At 38.1% G+C, this 24,866-nt stretch overlaps 1 protein-coding gene across 1 annotated transcript in view; it reads right to left on the reverse strand.

The window, feature by feature from the left end:
• Nucleotides 1–24,866, reverse strand: part of LOC124595211 (dnaJ homolog subfamily C member 3) — an 82,468-nt gene that overhangs the window by 49,554 nt on the left and 8,048 nt on the right. Inside the window, exons 2-3 of the mRNA XM_047133851.1 lie at nt 13,985–14,095; nt 9,237–9,361 (exon numbers count right to left, since the gene is read on the reverse strand). Of these exons, the coding sequence (XP_046989807.1) occupies nt 9,237–9,361; nt 13,985–14,095 (236 nt within the window). The remainder of the gene's footprint in view (nt 1–9,236; nt 9,362–13,984; nt 14,096–24,866) is intronic.

A 24,866-nucleotide genomic window follows, 5' to 3' on the forward strand; every position in this document is an offset into this window, starting at 1 on the left:
AGGAATAACATCAGATATATTCAAAGGAGGAGTATCCAATACTCAGAAAGGTACATGCTACCCTCACAGCAGCAGACCTGTTTCAGGGTAGTAAATCATCCTTATTACGAATCGTGAGAAAGCTGGGATTTCCCTGTAAATCCCTTTCTGGCTGCGAGTTAGTAATGGCTCTCCAATATATTGCAGCCTAATGATGCCACTTTCTTAGAAAATTACTAGATACAAATTTTGATGTATCATATGGCTTGATGAAACATGGCTGAATGTAGAACACAGTTTGAAAAAGGGCTGGACAGACAATAACATCAGCAGTAATAAGGCAGCTCCGATCAGCAGAGGAGAAAAAATACAGGGTGTACATAAAGTCTGGGAACACTTTTAATTATTTATTGCACAAGAACTAAACATTTCACAGATGTCACACATATTGCATTTTGAAGAGAAACTTTGAAAGTTTTTTTACAAACATTTCGAGTTCATGGGATGGATGACGCACCAATTTCTATAGACTCCTTATTAATGTCTCTCGTACATGCTCCACATTCACTTCACTCACATTGGGACATCTGCTTCTCTTTGCCGGGCACAAGCAACCCACCATAACAAATTTGTTGTGCCAGTGGTAAATGGCCTTCCTTGTTGGCTTCTTACCATACTTGGTTCTAAACATCCGTTGGACAGCTGTAGCACACTTGTTTTTGTCAAACAACAACTTTCCATGTTTGCGACTAGTGCTGACTATTGGCAAATTACCTAACTATGCTGTGGCGGTATACATAAAAAAAAAAAAAATAAATAAATAAATAAAAAAAATTAAAAAAAAGCTTTCAGGATTTCTCTTCAAAATGACATACGTATGATATCTGTACAATGTTTGGTTCTTGTGCAATAAATAATTTAAAGTGTTCTACAACTTTATGTACACCCTGTATTTGTAGCACACGCTAGGAATTCAAAAGATTTTATTTCTAATTGTCTGCTGTTATTCATTTCAAACAAGAGCTCTGACCACTACAATGAGATGAACCACACCTCTTTTGTGCTTCGAAATTTAACAAAAAACACTATAATTGTCATGGATAACGCCCCACATCATTCGGTTGTACAAGACAAGGCACCCACAATGGCAATGAAGAGAAACAACAATGCTTGCTGGCTAGAGAAATGTAAAATACAGTTTGACAGTAACTTGACTTGGGCAGAATTATTAGAACTTCTATCACAACACATGCCAAAGAAACCAGTTTAAACCGCGAATGAAACAGCAAATAATATGGGAATAAAGTGTTCAAATTGCCTCCCTACAACTGCCACTTCAATGCAACAGAATTGATTTGGGCTCAGGTTGAACACCATATTACTGCAGAAAATTAAAAAAAATTACATTGACCTAACTGTAATGGATTTTGAAGAAGGCAGTTGAGAAAGTGATATGAGAAGACTGGCAAAACGTAGTGAGGAGTGACATAGGAAGCATGAAACAGTGAAGGTATGTTACAACAGTATGTCGAAGACTTGATAATATCTGTAACACTGGTACTTCCACTGACTCTGAATTAAGCGGTGTCTGTCTGGTTAGTATGTAGTGTACAGTCTATTTTAATGAAGGTCTTCCTGCCATTAAATCTTGTGTTTGTGGCTATATTAATTTTTATTTTTAATGTTGTGAGACTAAGGAATGTTGTTCAGCCACCCCCCCTTCACCTCCTTACCAAAAGACAGACTGCATTTTAAACACATTTCATTTTGTGTAGATACCAAGATATCATTTCATGAGTGTAATATGAAGGAAACTTCCCAGGATGCAAAAATATCTCCTGTTGCAATAATAATCAATTTAGCACCGGACCTACTTAAAATCAAGAAAATAATTTTGACACACTTTGAGATACCACTGAAAGCGCTACTATACATACATTTCAGAATTTTTACTTTACTTTTGTAGGAGATAAAAATTTTAAACTTCATACTTATTATGAGTTAAATACCAACACAACTGCATACAAATGCCATTTTCAGCAGTATATATACAGGGTGAAGCGAAATACGTGCACTCAGGCTTCGCAGTGCGACTCCTCACATGCCAGCAATAAAAAAATGTCTCTCACAAAATTTCATATGACGAGTACATGAAAGGACATGAAAGGACATGAAAGAGTGGCAATCTGGCAACACTGTAACCACAATTACGGTAACTATCTCTATCAGTACACATTAACGGTGCTGTACAATTGGTGCAGTGGATACAGTTTCGGGTTAGCATGCAGGAGGTCTAAGGTTCGATCCTTAGTTGGGGCGCGTTTTTTTTTATTTGCTAATTTCATTCTGACATTTCATACTGTAATATACACCACTTCTTAGGTGACATGTATCCTAAATTTACATTTTGTGACACTGAACATAACAAATATGTGATTAGACAAATAAAAAATAGACAGTTGAAAAAAATGACCTGTCATAGGACAGAATAGCTACAAAAACAATATCAATTTCGAGATGCTACAAATGATAGCTCAGTACAAGAACACAACACCTACTTGTCATTTATACGATATGTAATATGAGTGCTCAGATGTCACACATTAACAACCAGTGACAATAATAATAACCATATTTGTGACCGCAAGACCTTCACAACAGAATATCTTGTCCCAGAACAACAGATGCTCAAAGCGACTTTTCTGCATGTCCAAACATTGCACAACCCGCCAGATCAAACAGCTCTGGACCCTACAGTAACAAGATCAGCATGAACACGCGCTACCAATTCTTCCACATTTGTCAGCAGAGTAGAGTACACGTGCTTCTTCAGGTGTACCCACGGGAAGAAATCCAGGGGATTTATGTCAGGTGAACGGGGTGGCCATACAACTGGACCTCCACGTCCGAGCCATTTCCTTGGGAATTTTCTGTCCAAATACTGCCACACATTAATTTCAGCATGTGGAGGTGTACCATCATGTTGGAACCATATCCTCTGCTGAACATGTAGCGCAAAATCTTATAGCGCATCAGGCAGATAGTTTGAGAGGAATGCATGATACCTTTGTGCAGCCAACCAGTCAGGCAACATGTAGGGGCCCAAACACCTGCCGCCCAATATTCTGGCCTGGACATTGAAACCAAAGCAAACTTGATAGCCACAGTACTCGGTTATGTGCAGGTTAACCTCACACCAAAGGTGGGCATTGTGCATATTGAAATCACCCTCATGAGTGAATGCTGCTTCATCTGACCATATTATGGTGTTCATGAAGTCATCATTGGTTTCTTGTAGTTGTTGGAACCATTTACAGAATTGCATCCTCTGATGGTGATCTGCAGGATGCAGGTGTTGTGTGAAAGCATAATGATAGTGGAGCAGCCCATGCTCGCACATCACATTAACGACCGTGCACTGTGATACACGCAGCTGCCTTGCTACGCTACATGTTCTTCACTGAGGTTTTTGGTGTATGACCTCCAGAACAGCTTCCTTAGTAGACGACCTCTGTCATGTGATGGTGGAAGGAGAGAATCTGTCTCCAAAAGGCATAGCTCCACATGACGAAACACGTTTTTATGTAGATTAATTTGACCAGGATATTTATCAGCACATTCACGAGTAGCAACACTAACCCATCTATCAGATTCGCCATGGACCAGAAGCATATATACATATTCATCGTTTGTGTACAAATGTACATGGAGCCTGTCACCGGCACTTTACTCCGCTAGCAACTAGTCCCTGTCTGGTGGACAGCGCATACAGTATAAGCACGTCATCAGCCCTGCGCACTGTTCCACCTAACGCCCATTACCCCTCTGACAGACATTGTTCTGCATGGTTCATCCTGATACCACTAATTGTGAAATGTTTGGTTTCAAATTACACAGTTTCCCTAACGGCAATGGACATGATGCTTCCACAATCCCATCGGCAGAATAACAACAACAACAACAACAACAATAATGCATTGCGATACATACTATACTGCCTATACTGCATGCAATTACCAGACTCAATGTTGAAAGGCATAATTGGTGGGACCATGGTGATAAAAACAAATATTAACGGAGTTTGAGCACTATTCGCAAAGCATGTTGCTAGTCCTACCGGTAATGGAAGGCCCTAATGAAACGTAATGGCCCTGAACAAGGCAAGAATAATAGTTGGTACTAATCTATGGGACCACTGGAGGAGGGTACAAAGAAAACAGGATTTGAATCTGGCAAATGAAGTGGTGCGATAAATTCTAGCCCACGATGTGGAAAGGGCTTCTTTCAAAGCTGACAATCTTCCTTTTCTACAATTGTAGTGTGTAAGTGCAAATGTTTACTAGAGGACCCGCCGCAATCGCTGTTGATGATTAAGATGCCAGATACTGTACCACCTGGACAACATTTATCAAATAAAAAATATGCACCTCAACCCAGGATCGAACCATCGACCTCTTGCATCCTAACCCAAGACTCTGGCCCTGCACCAATTGTACAGCACATGTAACATGTGCTGACAGAGGTAGTTACCCTACACGTTTTCGTAGTGTTGCGAGATTGCCACTCTTTAATGTGCTTTTTCTGCCGGATGTACTAGCCAGATGAAATTTTGTGTGAGACATTTTTTTATCACTGGCATGTGAGGAGTCATGCTGTGAAGCCCGAGTGCATGAATTTCACTTCAACCTCTATAGGAAACTTAATGCAGCACAAAAATTTTAGAAGATTTGTTGCTGAGCAAGATATTTTAGTAATGAACAAAACAAGTATTGTTCTGAGAGCATTAATTTTTGCGATAAGTGGTAAGTCTGAAGCTGTTTATGAATGGAAAAATTTAATCTGTTAAAAAAAGTAATGTAATTGTTTCCTCAGTTAAAATGTACAACAGATATTTGACATGCTGAGAGATACTAAAGAGCTCTACATCATATGTGAATCTGAAATTTCTTATTTGAATTTTATGTAGAGGTTATAAAGCAATTTTCTATCACAGCGGAGAGTGATGCGCTATGGCGCAGACTGTACTTGATATCACATCATCGCAACTTTCGAGCTTGAATGTCAAGTAACAATTAGTTTAAATCGGACTATGCAGGAATAACATTGCTGTTGTATAGGGATTATTCACAAATGTCTCACTGATTTCAGTTTGGTTCAACTATTGTACACATATACAATTGTCCACATTATGTTTGTGTACAATGTTAATGCAAAAGTTAAAGATACGGTACAAGACCATTCAAAACTGTTAACAATTTGAGTATGAACGTATCTACCACAAATAAAGAAAAAACATGTTTCTATTAGCAGACTGCAGTTACCAATAGTACAACAAGAAACTTCTCAGAGACGGAAAAATTAGACTGTGGCTGGAATTTTCAACAGATGAGAGTTTCTTCACGAAGCATGCAAGACAGCACAGGATGAAGCCTCAAACAGGGACATGACATTTTAGGAATTGATGGTTTGATTGAGCTGCATCACATTCAAACGTATTTGTAATACTGAAATGAAATTCTCTTTTGGGGCCCTACAGTGGTAAATGCTGCTAGTTCACTGTATATGAAGTGCAGCCACTGTATTGTTTATTTCTAAGCTGACATGAATAGGAGAGCATAGCACTCACTTTAACCCTCAGCAATGGCTCTTGTTGCTCCTAATTCTCATTTAAGCCCTGCTGATGATTAGAGCCACAGGAAGAACAGATGACAGAGATGCAGCAACAAGCACGGACAGCTTTTGCTCAAGATAACAGTGTGCAAAGTTGTAATGCAGTATGTGCACTGGTCTGCACCTGTAGGGCACAAAGGCGTCTGATAAGTTTCTGATTTTCCCTTCTAACATACAACAAGTGTATTAAATGGAAGTTCATAGCATAAAATACATAATTTTAAATAATGTCATCAGATTACCTAGCTTTTATAGCAATAGAACATAAATGGCTAATGGGAGAATAGGAATTCAAAGCAGTCCTAAACTTTTTTTGCAATCCAAATTTACAGTAATATGATGATATGATAAATGACATTTCTACAGTTAAGATATCTCTCTCTCTCTCTCTCTCTCTCTCTCTCTCTCTCTCTCTCTCTCTCTCTCTCTCTCTCTCTCTCCCCCCTCCCTCCCTCCCTCCCCGCCCCCTCTCTCCACACTTTCGCCATACACTCCAGGAAAGAGAGACTATTTTGAAGCACATCATGGGGGGAGGGAGGAGGCTTATTTCTTAATTGGAATAATATGATAAATAAGTGGTTTCCACAACAATATAAAGGAAATAATAAACATTTTTATGAAAAAGAAAATTTATTTTGGTCGTACTTACATACAGTCCAACTTAATAGCAATGAAATCACTGCTACTGTTGATCATCCAGTATTGAAAACTAACATTTCTGAAAGATACTGTCTTTGGAGTAACATGATGAATCTCACAAAGCAGAAAAATTGTCAGCCATTTGCTTATAAGTTCTAAAACTTTTCAAATTAATATCTTGCTTACTTGACCACAGGTATGTTATTCAGTGTTCAGAATCTTAACAACAAGAAAACACTTCCATGCAAATGTAAAGCTACATCAAATGCATAAACAGCATAGGAAAACACACATGCAACAATCATAATTTGACACACAGAGAGGGAGAGAGAAAGAAAGAGAAAGAGAGAGAGACTATTTTCAGCATCTATCACATAATTGCATAGTGTAGTTCTTTAGTTATTAACTGTACCATACCACAAAAACGTGTGGACTGTAGTGTCTACTACACTCGCTGATCTGAGAGGTGGTGACAGTTTCTTTGATTTGGTTTCAAAGGGAAAGATTTTTCAAATGGAAAAATGTAGTTAATTTCTAATGTTATTGAGGCCAATATTATGAAGTTCACAAAGTGATGAATATAATCAAATACACTGATATCATGAAGCTTGCCTATTTTGCACTCTACTGTCACACTGGCTACCAGTACACAATCCATGGCATCCTAGACACACTATCAGAGTGTACACACGAATAAGAAAAAAAAATCCTGGATTTTCCAATTAAAAATACACCTTCCCCAGGTTAAAAATCACTTTTCCCCAGGTGAAAAAACACTATCTTTGGCGAAAGTACATTTTTCCAAGTTAAGTGACAATATACTTTCCCTTAGAGCTGTAAACTTACCAGTTCTTTGAATAATATAAATATTTATACACTGCCGTAGAGCTTCCATGCACTTAAGGCATTTTGGAAAGATCTATGCACAGCACCAAAACACTGCATGTTTTCTATTACAAAAGTGCAAACACAAATTCCATGAAAAACAGCATGGTAGCTTCTGAAGCACTATCATTGAGACGCACTGTGCAATGCGCTTTCGTCAGCCAATCATAGCTATGTCATTTGATCTCGCCAGGTAATGACAGCTGATATTCAGAGCATAGAACACGTGATGTAGTCAGCCAATAGCAACATCACTTACAGAGCATGAACACACAAATAGGGGAAGTTACTGGTTTAAATTAATTTACCATACATTACAGCTACAAACAAAGCTAACTTTTCAAATATAATATTGGTTTTATTTCTCCCCCATCCCCCCCTCCCCCCCAACCCTCCCTTCCTGAAGGTGGTGTTAGGCAGAATCCTAAGAACATAGCTTATATTGCAGCAGTTAAATATTTCTGATTAGCACAATTATAAATTTCACTGCCGTGCACAACATGTCATGGGTTGCCTGGCTAAATAAACATTCTGTCGAGCAATGCAACTTTTCCATAGAAAAGCCAATTATAAGTGAAACTGCTCAAGAGCTTTCCTCACACTTTTTTTTGTTAAATTATTACTCTTTTTGCCATTATTATAATGTAATTTGTAATACATAAAAGAACTAAAATAAATATGAAAAAAACCTAACCTTGAAGCCTGGTCTTTTTTAGCGTGCATTACACTTTAAGAATTTCAAGGTCCAAAATTTTTCTAAGTAGCTGTTCCTCCAAGTGTTAAGTTTTGAATGAGATTCAGATGCTCCATTATTTAAGAAATTCATTGGCTGTTCTCACATGCAATATAGTTCATCTCGTTATTACGAAGTATTACACTGTCTTCGTTCTAAAGTCTTTGACACATTTTACTTTTGGCACAAGCCAGTGTGTGGACTGTGTTTTGTTGTTGTAAATGGCGTATTTTCTTTGCAACTTAAGTTTTATTTAGGTGTTATTCTTTTGTTTGTTTATATTTTATTGCTGCAGTATTATTCTGCAGAAGCAGGTTAAAGTGCAATCCTTTGTTAAAAGTATCAGTTCCTGCTAGTCAAAAATTTTACTGAAAACTAAAACAATGAAAAATTTCTGAAATGCTAAAAAATTCCCAGGTTTTTTTTTTTTACAGATGAAAAAATTCCTCCAGGTTTCCCAGTTGTCCCGAAGTGTATACACCAAACTACTGTATTGTCTTTGGAAATAGAAAGACTCAATGTTCCCAATACAGCAACTACCTGTAATTTAATTTCTCTAGAGAGTATTCACTGTATCAACACCACCAAGTGACAGACTATCTGGCTTGCAGAGCAAGTGCTTCCAGCAGACGCCTAGCAGTAGCTGCCTGTCCGCTGATAACTGGCTAAAGACAGACTGACCACAACCTAAAGCCTAAATACTTCCATGCTTCCCAGTCATTCCTAAAGGGATAATTTCTGCCAAACATTATATAACCTAGTGTCATTTACCACCATAAATATCTTCTTCAAAGGTCAAGCTCACTAAATTTCCCATCAAGGGCAAAACCTCTGTAGTGTTCTGTTGTTTGAAATGCAAATGCCAAAGAACAGTGCAGTTCTTTGCTTTTGTTACGGCTACTGAATGTAGAAAATATCATGAGAAGTAAACATCGTGTTTCAAATGAAGACACATACATACACAATCTCACAGTCCAAATATAGAAACATACATTCTTTCTCTTTCCAAAAGTGATGTATCATTTGTGTGTATTGTTTTGATAGAGAAGATATGTCTAATTGAATAACCTTTTAAAGGGTGAATATTTTGATGCATTTAGCGAGTGGATGTGGACATTGTTCATACAATATTAATAAGATTGAGTTTTTGACAAGGAATTTCTTTCAGAACTCTTCACATGACCCTCAGATTTAAAAGGATATTTCAATTTTCTAAACACATATGGAGGAAGAAGAACAAAACATTTAACAGATGTATTTTCTCAGTTTAAATTACCACTCAACAACTCTAATTAGTAACCTTAAAATCATAGGTCTACTGGATACTTACAGCTGTAAAATCTGGCTTCAGTTCAAGTACCCTATCCAGATCCATAAGGGCAAATTTTGACTTCCCAAGTGCTAAGTAGACAGTAGCTCGTTTGAAGTAAGTCAGATAGTTGGCTGGATCTCCCTCTGAAAAGCAAATATTTTGTAAACAATATATCACGTTTCCATACCACCCTGCAACATTTACATATATCATTACATACACAGCCAACACTGGTCTAAATTACTTCTTTGTAAAGTAACCAAACTGTAACTCACTTCCCTTTTAATCTAGAATAAAAATACAGTTTGTATTTTGCAATAATGTGCCATTTTCACAAACTGATTTTTTTCTTAATGGCCTGTTACGAAATGCCCCAGTTTAATTTAATTCAATATACAATGAAGAGTGAAAGAAACTGGTACACCTGCCCAATATCATGTAGGGCCCCCGAGAGCACACAACATGACATGACATGATATGACATGACATGACATGACATGGACTCGACAAAGGTCTGAAGTAGTGCTGGAGGGAACTGACACCCTGAATCACGCAGGGCTATCCACAAATCCATAAGAGTACATGGTCATGGAGATCTCTTCCGCACAGCATGTTACAAGGCATCCCAGACATGCTCAAAAATGTTTATGTCTGGGGAGTTTGGTGGCCAGCGGAAGTGTTAAAACTTGGAAGAGTGTTCCTGGAGCAATTCTGGATGTATGGGATGTCACATCGTCCTGCTTGAATTGCCCAGGTCCGTAGGAATGCACAATGGACATGAACGGATGCAGGTGATCAGACAAGATCTAGACGTATAAGGGTTCTCATATCACTCCAACTGCACATATCCCACACCATTACAGAGCCTCCGCCAGCCTGAAGAGTTCCCTGCTGACATGGAAGGTCCACAGTTTCGTGAAGCTGTCTCCATACACGTACACATCCATCCACTAGATAAAATATGAAACAAGACTCATCCGACCAGGCAACTTGTTTTCAGTGATCAATAGTCTTTGTCACGCAGACATCATACGAGTAGGCCTTCGGCTCCAAAAGCCCGTATCAATGATGTTTCACTGAATGGTTCACACACTGACACTTGTTGGTGACCCACCATTAAAATCTGCAGCAATTTGCAAAAGTGTTGCACTTCTGTCAGATTTGAACGATTGACTTCTGTTGTTGTCGTACTGTTCTTGCAGGATCTTTTCCCAGCTACAGCAATGTCAGAGATTTGATGTTTTACTGGATTCCTGATATTCATGGTACACTCGTGAAATGATAGTATGGGAAAGTCCCCACTTCATCACTGCCTCGGACATACTGCGTCCCATCGCTCGTGTGCCGGCTATAACGCCATGTTCAGTCTCACTTAAATCTTGCTAACCTGCCATTGTAGCAACAGTAACCGATCTGACAACTGAGCCAGACATTTGATGTCTCATATAAGTGCTGTCAACCCCAACGCCATATTCTGCCTGTTTACATATCTCTGTATTTGAATACGCATGCCTATACCGGTTTCTTTGTTGCTTCAGTGTACAATGGAGAAAAGCAAATACTGTGTTATGATAAAATGCACGATACCAGCACTTTTTAATCTTTTTCCTGCTAGGTGACAGCAGAAAGCATAATTCTCCATTTGTACCATTTTCCTGGACATACATAAAGTATCATTCAACTGGGAGCTATTTCTATTTAATTAATGTTTCAGTAATCCTCAAACACACAAACTACAGATGAAGTATCTAAATGCCCTTTCCATAACAGGCCTGTTATACTCCGAGGAGAATACACAGTACAAGAGCATCAAGATGTAATTATAAATGACAATCTTGTCAGACTTTCACAACACTGAGGAGGTTAATGAACAATATAACAAGTTGACAAGGTCTCTGTACTTCAGCTTAACAAGATTTTTTTTTATGATTTTAGCTTGACTGAACTTGCTAAAACAATGACCCGAGCTTTTGAACATCAGAGTCAATTTATGATATATGTATCACAATAACATAAAGAATGTTGTTGTATTACTTATTTCTGGATTTTTATGAACTCTGTTCATCAATGAAAAGGTGTACATTTATGCAACAACACCTATTAATGTGGGAGCTTTTGAGTATCCATACAGAAAACATTTGCAGCGCCTTTGCGATCTATTAAAAGTTAAATTTATATGTTACACAAAAATAATTCACAGTGCATCCCAACCATGAGACACCAGTCAATACAATGAAGACCTATCAAAAAAGATAGTAATAATACTGAAATGTCTAATAAGGATTCTACGTAACTGCATAGTCTGCATATTTACTACTTTCAGTTTTTGTATGTTCAGATTTAAGGGACATTATGTGTAAGCACAGGAAACAGCCTAAACGTAGAGTTCTTATTTCTGGACAAAACTGAAGCATATATTATTAATGGACCCTTGACACACACAACAATGGATTTTGAAACATAACATTTACTGAAAATATTAATTAAGTAATCTCTGAACTAATATATTTAAAATCTGAATTTCTGAAAGTTAGTTATGAGTAACTGATAGAAGAAAGTTTTGTAATGTCATATACAATATCATTATTGAACAATGAGCAACCTACAGAAGTGTGGAATCAGGCTTTGGCCACACTGTCAAATTAACTGGAAAAAAAAAACAGACTGGTAATCATGTAAAATACAGCCACCTATCATAAAAAAATTTATGAAAACAGCACAAAATTATTAAAATGTAGAAATGATTGTATTCCTTCTGAGATTTACTGCATGGTGCAAAGAGACACTGTCATCCCCATCCCCTTTTTTATATCCAACCTACTTTTTTGAGCTTTGGCAGAAAGCTGATAAGTCACCATTGATTAAATAGCTGAGACAGACCGTTTCATTTACATAACAGTATATAACTATCGGCAGTAAAGAGTAAAGACAATCTGCCAAGACAGCTCCTGAAGTCAGTCATGTTTACTTCTTACCGATTCTTAAACTTAGTGGGAGGTGGACTGCTCAGGGGATGGTGGTGAAGCACAGAACTATACAAGAAATTTAGAGAACCGCCATTTGCTATTCTACTGCCACCAATGTACATTTCATTTAAGGACCATCATGATGAAATAAGAGAAATTAATGCTAATACAGTGGCATAAAGACAGTCTTTTTACTTTCTTTCCATTTGCAACTGGAACAGGAAAGGAAATGACTAGTAGTGGTACAGGGTTCCTTTGTACATCTCTTAGTGGTAATTTTGCTTACACAGATCACTAAACAGGGGCTGTATGTGAAATGGGGAGGTGGGGAGTTGGGAGGAGGCAACCTTACATGATGGGACTTCCCTTTGCTGGACATCATAAATATAAATTATCTGTAAATAAGTGTAAATGCTAAAAAAAGTCATGGTTCAGATAATTATAATTCTTCCAACACGTGTGACTATCTGCTTTCATCAGAAAAGTATTTTAGTACATTCACACAACTCTCCCAATCATAATGGACCAATTATCATCAGCACTGTCAATATATACTCTTCATTTCATAAAAAACCTAATAATCTAAGGAATATGCAGATTTCTGTTGGATGACACTTATATTGTGACAGAATCATTGACCACTACTTACCTTCATGATGTGAAGTGTGTAGCCCTATCAATAACCACATATAATAGTGGTACCCTCTCACCTGCAAGTCTGAGTGAGCTACTGTTTCATATTAGTACTCTTGTCCAATCATCAAAGGAGGAACTATTAGTTCTCGAAGACAGGGAGTGTCACTTCTACTTTTACACATGTGTATCAGTTGTATACACCTACACATTTCGCCCTTTGAGGAAAGTAAAAAAAAATGCAAAGCCAAGAGTTTCGGCTCAGTTGGTCCAATCAGGACCAACCAATTGACTGCTATGTCATCCACTGCTAATGGCATCACTTTGATATGGTATGGAGGGGCACGGGATTAGCACACCAATCTCCCAGGTGTTGCCCAATTGCCGTCACGAGGCACAGTGTATCCTGTTCCAGTCCTCTCATCAAGGAAAAAATCCCTGGCAGTACCAGGAATTGAACCTGGGTCCTCGGCATATCAGCCAGACACACTGACAACTGAGTTACAGAGGCGAATCCTGAAGGTAATCAATAGCCAGCAATTCTATCTCAAAATTTGTTTGTTATCTCAATCTAATATCCCTTTGACACACTTTTAACATTTATTCTCGGATAACAAAAGTGTATGAAGTCAGAGAAATCTAAACTAGCTAGAAAAATTTTACCTTCATGACGGCAAAATTGTTTTACCAGAGCTGAGGCAAAAACACAGAAAAAAAAAAGATTCAAAATTATTACATGCTAACTCTGCAGCTAAAAAAGAGTGGGAAATACAGTACACGCATAATATCTTCTTCTTCTCATATCTCTCTAAACCTATGATGATGTCACCACCTTTGGACTTCACTTTTTCCACGCTCCTTAGATTCCAAAGCAAAAATGATATATATTGCAGATTTTGAATGCAAAAAAAGAAAAGCAAGTTCAGTCACTATATATCCCTGGCACATATTTTTAAATTCCACTAATGATCTTCAGTTCCAGAAAGAGGGCATCACTTACAAATCATCAGAATAGTATAGATGACTTTGATCGTGTGCAACACCAAACTGACATTTTTGAAAGCCTGCCTCTCAGTCTAAAATATTGATCATGTTCATTGAGGGGAAACAGAGAAGACAGTTCCTATCCACAGTATCTGATAATAGCTGACAACAGTATTTCCTCACCTACAGCTGCATGGTAATGCGATAAGGCATCCTGTAGCTGTCCACGTCCCAGGAAGTCTCTCCCCATCTCCAAATGCTTGTTTATTTCAGCCTGTGTTGTGCCATCACAGTCTGCAACAATATAAGGCACAACTGAGTAACAACAGTTAAAATAATTTGGATAATAAGATACGAACTGAGCTCTCTTCCAAAATAACACTTATTCCAGGTCATTAATTATTTTATTTGGATTCCAAGTTGAACTGACAACAGATTCATACAAATTCTTTAAAGTTTCTAACAATGACAGGGAGAAAAATATTTTGAGCTTTGATACCAGTCACTCATCTACCTAGAGTATTTACGAAAATACATATTTACAACTGCAGGAAACATTTTTTTTTTTGCTTCTGCCGTTTGCCAATAGGTAGCGACAACGATAAGTAGCGGTCGAAAGAAACAGATCACAAACGCCAGGCAGTTAGCTTGAACCTTGGTCAACATAACCTCATTCAAACATTGATCGATTTGTGTCTGCATCATAAAGTTGCTCTTGATTGAAAATGTCAGTTTAAGAGCCTAATTTTCGTCATTTGCAGGATGTGTTACTGTTTTGTATCAATATGAAGAAAACAGCAGCTGAGTCTCATTGAATGCTCTCAAGTATGTATGGTAAGGACGCTATTAGTGAAAGAACGTGTCTTGAGTGTTTCAACACTACAAGAACAGTGATTTTAATGTCTTAGACCGGCATAGTGGTGGAAGAGAGAATGTTTTCGAAGATGCAGAATTGGAGACATTGCTGAGTGAAGGCTCGCATCAAACTCAAGAAGAATTGACACGATTAGTGGGAGTGACACAGCAAGCCATTTCAAAACATGTCAAGGCTATGGGCATGATTCAGAAAGAAGGAACTTGGGTCCCATGTGAGCTGAAACCAAGAGACGTTGAACGGCGTGTGTGTGTTTGTGAACAGTTGCTTCAGAGGCAAAAACTGAAGGGATTTATGCATCGCATTGTGACCAGGGACGAAAAATGGGTTCATTCCAATAATTCTAAATGCAAAATAATACGGGGATATCCCGACCATGCTTCCACGTTGACGGCCAAACCGAATACTCACAGCTCCAGCTCAGTGTTAAAACCAAGTGAAACAATCACAGGTGCTCATTATCAAACACAATTAATGTGTTTGAGCAGAGCATTAAAATGGCCGCAATACAGCGAGAGGCACGATAAAGTGATTTTGCAGCACGACAACACTCGACCCCATGTTGCAAAAGAGGTCAAAACATACTTGGAAACAAAATTGTTCAGGCTTTCATGGCCACTTGTTGACAAACCACCTATTTGCTTCTGTCTCGGGTTCTTCAGCTGTCATTCGTCTGATGATTTTACTGACGTTTTGCCAGCACGAGTGGCTGGCATTGTCAAAGCTTCATCCTCCATTGCCGGTGGCGAACTGGAGCCGAGCTCGCAGCCGCAGACTATATGTACCTGGCACGCCAACGTCCGAGGTCTTCTCCGCGGTCATTTCCAGTGCAGTTCTCCTCTTGCTACCTACGACGGTCGTTCCCTGCAGTACGGGAAGCTAGGATCCGTTTACCTTTGGGCTTTCCTCTTTCCTGTTGAAGCTATTCCCATGTTTGTGTATTTCTACAGCTTCTCTATACAAGCAGGTGTGATAGTGTGAAATGCAACATCTGGAAAGTATTCTGAGGAAGAATGGATACTCCACAAATTATATTAGAAGCGTAACAGAGCCGAACACTTGGCGAAGTAAGAAATCGGGAAAAGAAATATCAAGTACAGCCTTTCTGCTATACATTCCCAGAGTGACTGACAGAATCGGCCATATATCGCACAAACACGGCGTAAAGGATAAAAGGGACCCACTTGCAATGTCAGGAATATACTGCTTACCAAGCACATGCAGAAAAGTTTATGTCAGAATGACTGGACGATCAGTCGACACCAGGATCAAAGAACATAAGCAACACTGCAGGTTGGGGCAGGTGGAGAAATCAGCCGTGGCAGAGCACACACTGAGTGAGACCGACCATGTAATAAAATTTACCAACACGGAAGTTCTGGCTGTAGAGAAGCACTATCACACCAGCTTGTTTGGAGAAGCTGTAGAAATACACAAACATGGGAATAGCTTCAACAGGAAAGAGGAAAACCTTAAGGTAAATGGATCCTGGCTTCCCATACTGCAGCAAACAACCGTTGCAGGCAGCAAGAGGAGAACCGCACTGGAAATGAGCACGGAGAAGCCCTCGGACGTTGGCGTGCCAGGTACATATAGTCTGCGGCCACAAGCTCGGCTCCAGTTCACCAACGGCATTGGAGAGTGAAGTTTTGACAATACCAGCCACTCGTGCTGGCAAAACGTCAGTAAAATCATCAGACGAACGTCGGCCAAAGAACCCCACACAGAAGCAAATAGCCAGATCTTGGAAACGTTAAAATGGGAAGTCCTACCCCACCCGCCATATTCTCCAGACATTGCTCCCTCTGACTACCACCTGTTTAAATCAATGGCGAATGGCCTGGCTGGTCAACAGTTCCGATCTCATAAAGAAGTCACAAATTGGATCGATTCATGGATCGCTTCGAAAGATGATCAAGTTTTTCGACACGGGATTCATACACTGCCCAAAAGATGGGAGAAAGGGAGACCAGCGATGGAAAATACTTTGAATGATACATGTGTAACTAATTTGTTTCATTAAAGCCTCAACTATTGGGGAAAAAAACGGCAGAAGCAAAATTATACACCTTGTATGTAAAATAACAAATTTCTTATCTACACATTTATCTTGCTAAACTTCCATTATTCACAATATATTTTACTGATGCTGATGACAATGATATAAATAGTTCATGTAGAAACATTTTATTTAAAGAAATAATATAAAGTTACGATACCTGCAAACCATGTGCAACTGAAAATTCAACCCCGCTAAAAATTATGTTTTTCGACTGACATAATTTATTTGAAAGCCCTTAATCACGTCTTTCATACCCATTTTTTCTTAAAACTTATTATTACAAAAGTTTTTCATACTTAAAATTTTCATACTCCAGTATGTTTCTACCTTAAGATGTGATTCTGTCACAATTCTATTGCATCAATTTGTAGCTCAAATTCTTCTAATTTCAAAAATGTATAATTTTCTGAAAATAACATGTTTGTTAAGAAAATACACTAGCTAGAAAATTTAAATTTCCAGAAAATTCGTGGCAGGCTTTGTAAATTCTCAAGCATATGAAAATAATAGAGCACCTTTCATTTGGCTACTTTCAATTATTTCGTTTTCGATTCAGTTTACTTCATTGCTTACAGTATGTTCACATCTTTTACTTTTTCTGTCTTTATATTAATAGCCAAAATGCAATTGCTTTATTTTTTAATCAATGGTAATTTCTGTAATAGCGCATCTATAAATAGCTGTCCAACACAAAGGAGCAGTCAGTCAGCACCTGGTATTCAAAAGGTCTTCTATAGAAAACATCATCCATAACTCATTACATACATTTTATGTTTGTCAATCGCTGGTTTGCATTCAACTAGCACAGTCACAATGCTTGTTCAATGTCTGTCAGTCTGTCTGCAAAGTTCTGTTCAAAAGAATGTTTATTTCTGATTCCACTTAATAACTTTCTCTCTCTAGGTAGCTTTCTGACCATCGATGTTAAACGGAAATAGTTCACAACAAAAAAGATGATCACTTAAAGTGTTTGTTGTTGTTCTTGTCTTTAATCCACAGTCTGACACAGCTCTTCATGCCAGTGTATCCATGGAAGCCACTTCATCTCTGCATAACTACTATAACCTACAGCCATTTGAACCTGTTTCTGTATTCAAGCCTAGATCTCTGTCTAAAAAATTTTTCACCCACACTTCTTTCCATCAGCAAACTGACAAATTTTTAATGTCTCAGTATGTGTCCTATCAACCATTCCAACCTGCTTACTGTATTGAAAACTTGGTCACCTCCTACAATTTTTTATCCCTCAACCTTCCTTCCATTACCAAGTTGGTTCAACTGCTCTTCCAAGTTATCTGCCATCTCTATAATAGAATTACAATGGCACTGACAAACCTCAAACATGAGCTTTAAATCTTTCAGATTTCTCCTCTGATTCCTTCACAGCTTGTTCAATGTACAGGCTGAATAATATCAGTGATAGGCAACAACACTGCTTCACTTCCTTCTCAACTACAACTTCCCTTTTATATCTTTCAACTCCTACCATTGCAGTCTTGGTTTTGGTGAAATTCACAAATAACCTTCTACTATGGTTTTGGTGAAAGTTGTAAGTAACCCTCCACCCTAAGTACCTTATCTCTGCTATCTACAGAATTTCAAAGTGAGCAATCCAAAGCTTTCTATAAATGTAGGTTTGCCTTTGTTAAACCTATCTTCTAGAACAAGCCACAGGGTCCGTACTGCTGTATGTGTTCCTCATTCCTCCAGAACCCCAACTCATTTCCCCCAAGATCAGCTTCTTCTAGTTTTTTCATTCTTCTGTAAACAATGTGCGTCAATATTTTGCAACCATGACTTATCAAACTGATAGTTCAGTAATATTCACATGTCAGCACCAGCCTTATTGCGATTCTTGAAATCTTACGGTGTTTCACCTGCCTGATATATCTTGCACACCTGAAAAAATAATTTTGTCATGTCTGGCTCTCCAAAGAATCTCAGTAATTCTGAGGGAATGTTGTCTACTATAGGGGTCTTGTTTTCACTTTGGTCTTTTCATATACTGTCAAATTTTTCTCACAGTATCATATCTCCCATCTCATCTTCATCTACTTCCTTCTCTCTTTCTCCAATATAATCCTCAAGTTTGTTTCATTTATACAGACCCTCCATATGTACCTTCCACCTTTCAGTGTTCTATTCTTTGCTTCTTTCACTGGTTGACACCCGAACTCTTGATACTCCCTTTCCTCAAAAGGTCTCATTAATTTACGTATAGGTGGCACATACCTTTCCGTTAGTCATGCTTACTTCTACAGCCTTGCATTTGTCCTCTAGTCACTTCTGCTTACCCATTTTGCATTTTCTGCCAATCTCAGTTTCTGGGCAAGTATTCACCATTGCATGTAGCACTGCTGCATTTCTATACTATCTCCTTTCGTCAATTAATTCAATATCTTCTCAGTTATCTAGGGATTTAAGCAATGTGATGCTCTGCTACATCCACTATTTCATCTTTCTTTCCATTTCCTCATTTCAGCTCAACAATGCATAACACTCCCTCAAACTCCCAAAAACCTCCAGTTCTTTCAATTTACCCAGGTCCCATCTCTTTAATTTACTACCTTTTTATAATCTCTTTAGTTTTAACCTGCAGTTCATAAAAAATAAATTATTGTGACAGTCCACATCTGTCCCTGGAAGTGTCTTACTGTGTAAAATATGGTATCAAAATCTGTCTTAGCATTTTGTAATCTTTCTGAAACCTTACAGAGTCCTGAAGTCTCTTCCAAATATACAGTGATCTTTCACAATTCCTACAGAGTCCTGAAGTCTCTTCCAAATATACAGCAATCTTTCGCAATTTTTAAATTAAGTTTTAACGATAACTACGTTGTGCTCTGTGCAAAATTCTACCAGGCAGCTTCCTCTTTCATTCCTTTTCCCCAATCCATTTCCTCCTCCCACTTTTCCAACTCTCCCTACGACTGACTTCCTCTCAACCATCAAATTAAACTTTTGTCTCCATTAACTAGGGCTATCTGAATAATTTCCTTTATGTCATCAAACATCTGCTCGATCTCTCCACCTCTTCCACCACTGAAACTTTTCCATTAATTCACCAGGTCTTTGGGAGTGACTGACTGTCCAAATCACAAGTTCTCAGATGACAAGTCATTCAAGGAGGGCCAAGAGGACGTCACCAACGAACCCCCGCAATGGGCGCGTATCAAAATCCCGAATCAACAAGAATGAGACATGTGAGCTAGATTGTTTGAATTCTTACTTTCTGACTGACAGTTGAATCATCAAATTGATTGCAAAAACTTTAAACATAATGAAAACAATTGTTTAATGCATTGCAGCTGAGGATTTGGACATGAATATGGTATGCATCAAACTGGTCCAAAAGTGTTGACCGATGAATAAATGGCCATACAAATGCTCTGGTACCAAGAACACTTGGAATGTGTGTGTAAATTATCCTAATTTTTTTAAACTCAATTATCATAGTCATGAACTTTTGAGTACAACCTGGAGAAAAAAAGGCAGAGTTCAAGTCGACACATCCCCCTGCCCCAAGAAGACATATGAGCAAGTCAAGGATCAAAACCGTGCTCATTGTCTTCTCTGACGTCAGATGCACTGTTCATCATAAATTCTTACTCACCAGGACAACAGTGAACACAGCTTCCTACTCAAAAGTGCTCAACAAACTGAATAGGAGGATGAGTGGAAATGGCATCATGACAGTGCACCAAGCCACAGCACCTTCACTGTCAGCGAGTTTCTGACCTGGACCCACACCATATTGCTTCCCCATCCTTCCTACAGTCCCAGCTGGCTCCCCCAAGACATTTTTCAGTTCCTCACTTAAAAGAAGGTCTGGAAAGGAAGCATTAGGGACACAATTGAAAACATCTAAGCTCGTGTTACAGCTCAGAGAAGGCCTTCCAAGCCTGAAAAAACCGACACAAGTTTTTTTTAATTATTTATCATCAATCTTCTGACTGGTCTGACACAGCCCACCAGGAATTCCTCTGTTGTGCCAACCTCTTCATCTCAGAATAGCACTTACAACCTATGTCGTCAATTATTTGTTGGATGTATTCCAATCTCTGTCTTCCTGTACAGTTTTTACCTTTTAGAGCTCCCTCCAGTGCCATGAAAGTTATTTTGTGATGTCTTAACATATGCCCTACCATTCTGTTCCTTCTTCTCCTCCTCTGTCTTTTCCTCACATTCCTTTCCACACCGATTCTTCAGAGAACCTCGTCATTCCTTACCTTATCAGTCCGTCTAATATTCAACATTCTTCTGTAGCACCATATCACAAATGCTTTGGTTTTCTTCTGTTTCAGTTTTCCCACAGTCCATCTTTTCACTACCATAACATGCTATGCTCTAAATGTACATTCTCAGAAATTTCTTCCTCAAATTAAGATCTAATTGATACCAGTACTCTTTTCTTGGACAGAAATGCCCTTTTTGCCAATACTAATCTGATTTTGCTGTCCTTGTTCCATCCATATTGGGTTATTTTGCTGCCTAGGTGGCAGAATTCCTTAATTTCATCTACTTGATCACCAATCCTGATAAGTTTCTTGCTGTTCTCATTTCTGCTACTTCTCAGTACCTTCGCCTTTCTTTAATTTATTTTCAACCCATACTCATTACACTGTTCATTCCCTTCGGCATATCCTGTAATTCTTCTTCACTTTCAATGAGGATAGCAATGTAATCAGTAAATCATATCTTTGATATCCTTTCACTTTGAATTTTAATTCCACTCTCGAAGCTTTCTTTTCCTTCTTTCACTGCTTCTTTGATGTACAGATCGAACAGGTTGGATGAAAGACTGCATCTCTGCCTTACACTCTTTTTAACCGTATTTCCCCTATAGCTTACCCCAATTTTCTCATAATTTTGAACATCTTGCACCATTTGACATTGTCGAATGCTTTATTTTTCTTTAGTCTTGCTTCCATTATCGGTCACATGTCAGAACTGCTTCTATGGTGCTTTCACTTTCCTAAAGCCAAATTGACTGTCATCAACAAGTCCTCAATTTTTCCCTTTCTTCTGCATATTATCCGTGTCAGAAACTTGGATGCATGGGCTGAAGAGCTGATTGTGTAATAATTCTCACACCTGTCAGCTATTGAAATTTTCAGAGTTGTGTGGATGATATTTTTTCCGAAAGTCAGACAGTAAATCGCCCGACTCGTTTGTATCATGTATCTCTCTATAGGTGCAGAATTTCACGCATAAAAATATTTATTGTACTTCTGGCTGTAAGATAAGAAATCAGGACAACAAAGGGCACCATCTAAATGCTGTAGTGTGTGTACATGCAACTTCAACACATGGATAAAAGGAAATCTTGACAGCTGATCACGTGGAGCAAACCCTTAAACCTCACCCCAACTTACTTTTGTACAATTTCCCCACTAAACAATAAAATCTCTGTGAGAGGGATGAAAACAATTGTATACCCAATTATACATTCTGCAAATCTATCTTGGATCCCACAACAAAGAAGTTCCTATTTGTAAACCTCTAGCAAAGGTTTTTGTAGCCTCTAATAAATTCAATTTACAAGATAACAAGGTAGGCCCAATGAATTCATAAGGGCTCTAGAACTTCTTAACAGGGAGAGAGAACTTTCAGCATCATGGGTAAAACAGTGGAGCTACCTGAATGACTATATGAAAGTATCTACATTCCACATTGTAACTAAAGAACTGCAATCATTATTAAAACAGGCTGCATCTTCAGATAATACAGACATAGACACAATTAAATTTGACGCACAGAATGTGATGCTTAGTGTAGCTCAATGACGACCTTCACTGACACTTCAATGAAATGACAAAGTTGCACTTTTACCCAACAATAACAAGTTTGCTTTCATTCCGGAGGCATATGCTAGCATTACAAAAGAAGCAATTCAATATATGAGAAATCTGTTGATAGGAGTAGGCTGTATTGGTTGGAGACTGCCGGTGATGTTTAAGTTATTTGTCGTATTATTTGGACTGTAATCCGACTTCACTAAGTATGTTATTTCTTGTAGGTGTGATATCCATTCTAAGGACAATCAATGTTCGAGCAATAAAAAGTTGTTTCACAAAACAGTCAATAATTCTTGGAATCAAAATCTGCATGAATCACTGATGGAGCCAAACAAAGTTTTGCTTTGTCATTACATACAGATTTACACTTACGAAGAATTTTGTAAAAACTTGAGCTGGAAATAGCTTGCATTCACTTACATCAAAACTTCTGCATTCTCAGTACTGAAAAAATGAAGGCAAGTGTTTTTACTGATCCAAAGATCTGATTTCTTTTTTAAATACACACACTCAGTATGAACTGGTGCTAACAAACAACAGTAAAACAGTACAGATATGTTCTGAATGGTTTCCACAGGAGACTTTGAAAAAAAGTTTTGACTTTTGCTCAATGTCAAGCTTGCAGAAAGTAAAGTAACATGTCATTGCAATTGCACATGTATATTGATTGCATCTTCTCACCAAAATATGGCAGTGTAGAATGAGAAGATAGCAATTACTTCCGCCATGATATTACACTGATGGAGCACAAGTACAAATGGAAATGGAGCACTGTTATTTTAAGTAATTATTGCTGAATGGTAAAAAAATGAGAGACCTTCCTACAATAAAGCAGCAAGCAGGTTGAGGAGAAATGTTCTTAAGGCAACTGACATTTTTTTTCCATTTTTTCCTTGTTGGACACCTACAATAAATGTATCTCAAGCACAAGCTTTTTCGGGGCCTGTAGCCTGAAAAATACAAATAAATTATATTCTCTTTACTGCGACATTCAATTTTTTTCAACATTGGGCATTATAGACACTTCCGATTTCATCCATCTGCTTTGACCCATGAGATCATCAACATGGCAGAAACGGCTACTTCCAGCATATACAAAATGACAACAATGACATCACTACATACACATGCCAATAATGTGAACAAAAATAAAAATTACAGAATAACATCTCACTCAAAATGAAATTTACGGCAACTGCGGGAAACTGGGGGTTTAGGGTGCGCAACAAACTAAGTATACAATAAAAAAAATAAAAAAATAAATAAAATAAAAATTGAAAAAGTTCTTTGGCCTATATAGCTAAACCGCAGCTACCGAAAAAAAAAAAAAACATCTACAACCACGAAAAGAGAAATTGGATATTTCCCTTGACATATGTAGCTCAACCGCAACTTTTTGATACCAAACAGGACCAATGTCTCCAACCCCCAAAAGTGGAATCAGACATTTCCCTTGACCTGTATAGATCAACCGCAGCTATCAATACCAAAAAACCAACACCTACAACTCCGAAAAGTGGAAACAACACCCAACAACTCAAAAACCCAAATATTCCATATTCACTACAAAAATTAAGACATAACTGCACTATATCAATTTAAAAATAGCCGACATCCCATAAATATACAATATTTGCAAAACATCAGAATTACTGTAGAATAAAGGCAAAATATAAATTATCCCTAGTCCAAGCTGCCAAAATCTTTGTCAACCTCATGTTGCTGCCTCAAACATGACACCTAACATTCATTCAGCAATAAGATCGAACATCTGCAGAAACCATATGGCAGCCATCATGTCATCCCCCATCTCAGAATGTAATGATACACCCCTGAATTTCACTGTCATATCCATCTGCCATAGCCACACCTAACACAAAAGCAATTAAAAAAGATTATACATCTTTCTGCATAACAAACACCAAACTAATCAGACTAAAACAATACCAAACACATACAAAACACCCTTAATAACTCACTGAAAATACGGGATTACTGAAGAACGGGATACAGCCAGTCAGCTGTGACCAATGACGTCAGAAGTTACCAGAGATGATGTATTGCACAGATTTTACAGCAAAGATGAATGGTTGAGAAACAAAGGAATGCAAGACAGGGAAAGCAGATGGTAGACATATATCATGTACATCGATATTTCGAACATAATGTTAGGCATATCGCTTCTTTGAGTCCTACGTAGCTCAACCAGAGAATGGGATACTAGTGGAAAAACAGAAGGAAAAGGGAGTGAAGTAACGTTAGTGTGCACTACCTCAGTTGACAAATATGAGTTGTACCGTGAACTTCAGTTGATCTGTACAGGTCATCTGA

Source organism: Schistocerca americana, chromosome 2 (assembly GCF_021461395.2).
Source record: "Schistocerca americana isolate TAMUIC-IGC-003095 chromosome 2, iqSchAmer2.1, whole genome shotgun sequence".
Lineage (NCBI taxonomy): Eukaryota > Metazoa > Arthropoda > Insecta > Orthoptera > Acrididae > Schistocerca > Schistocerca americana.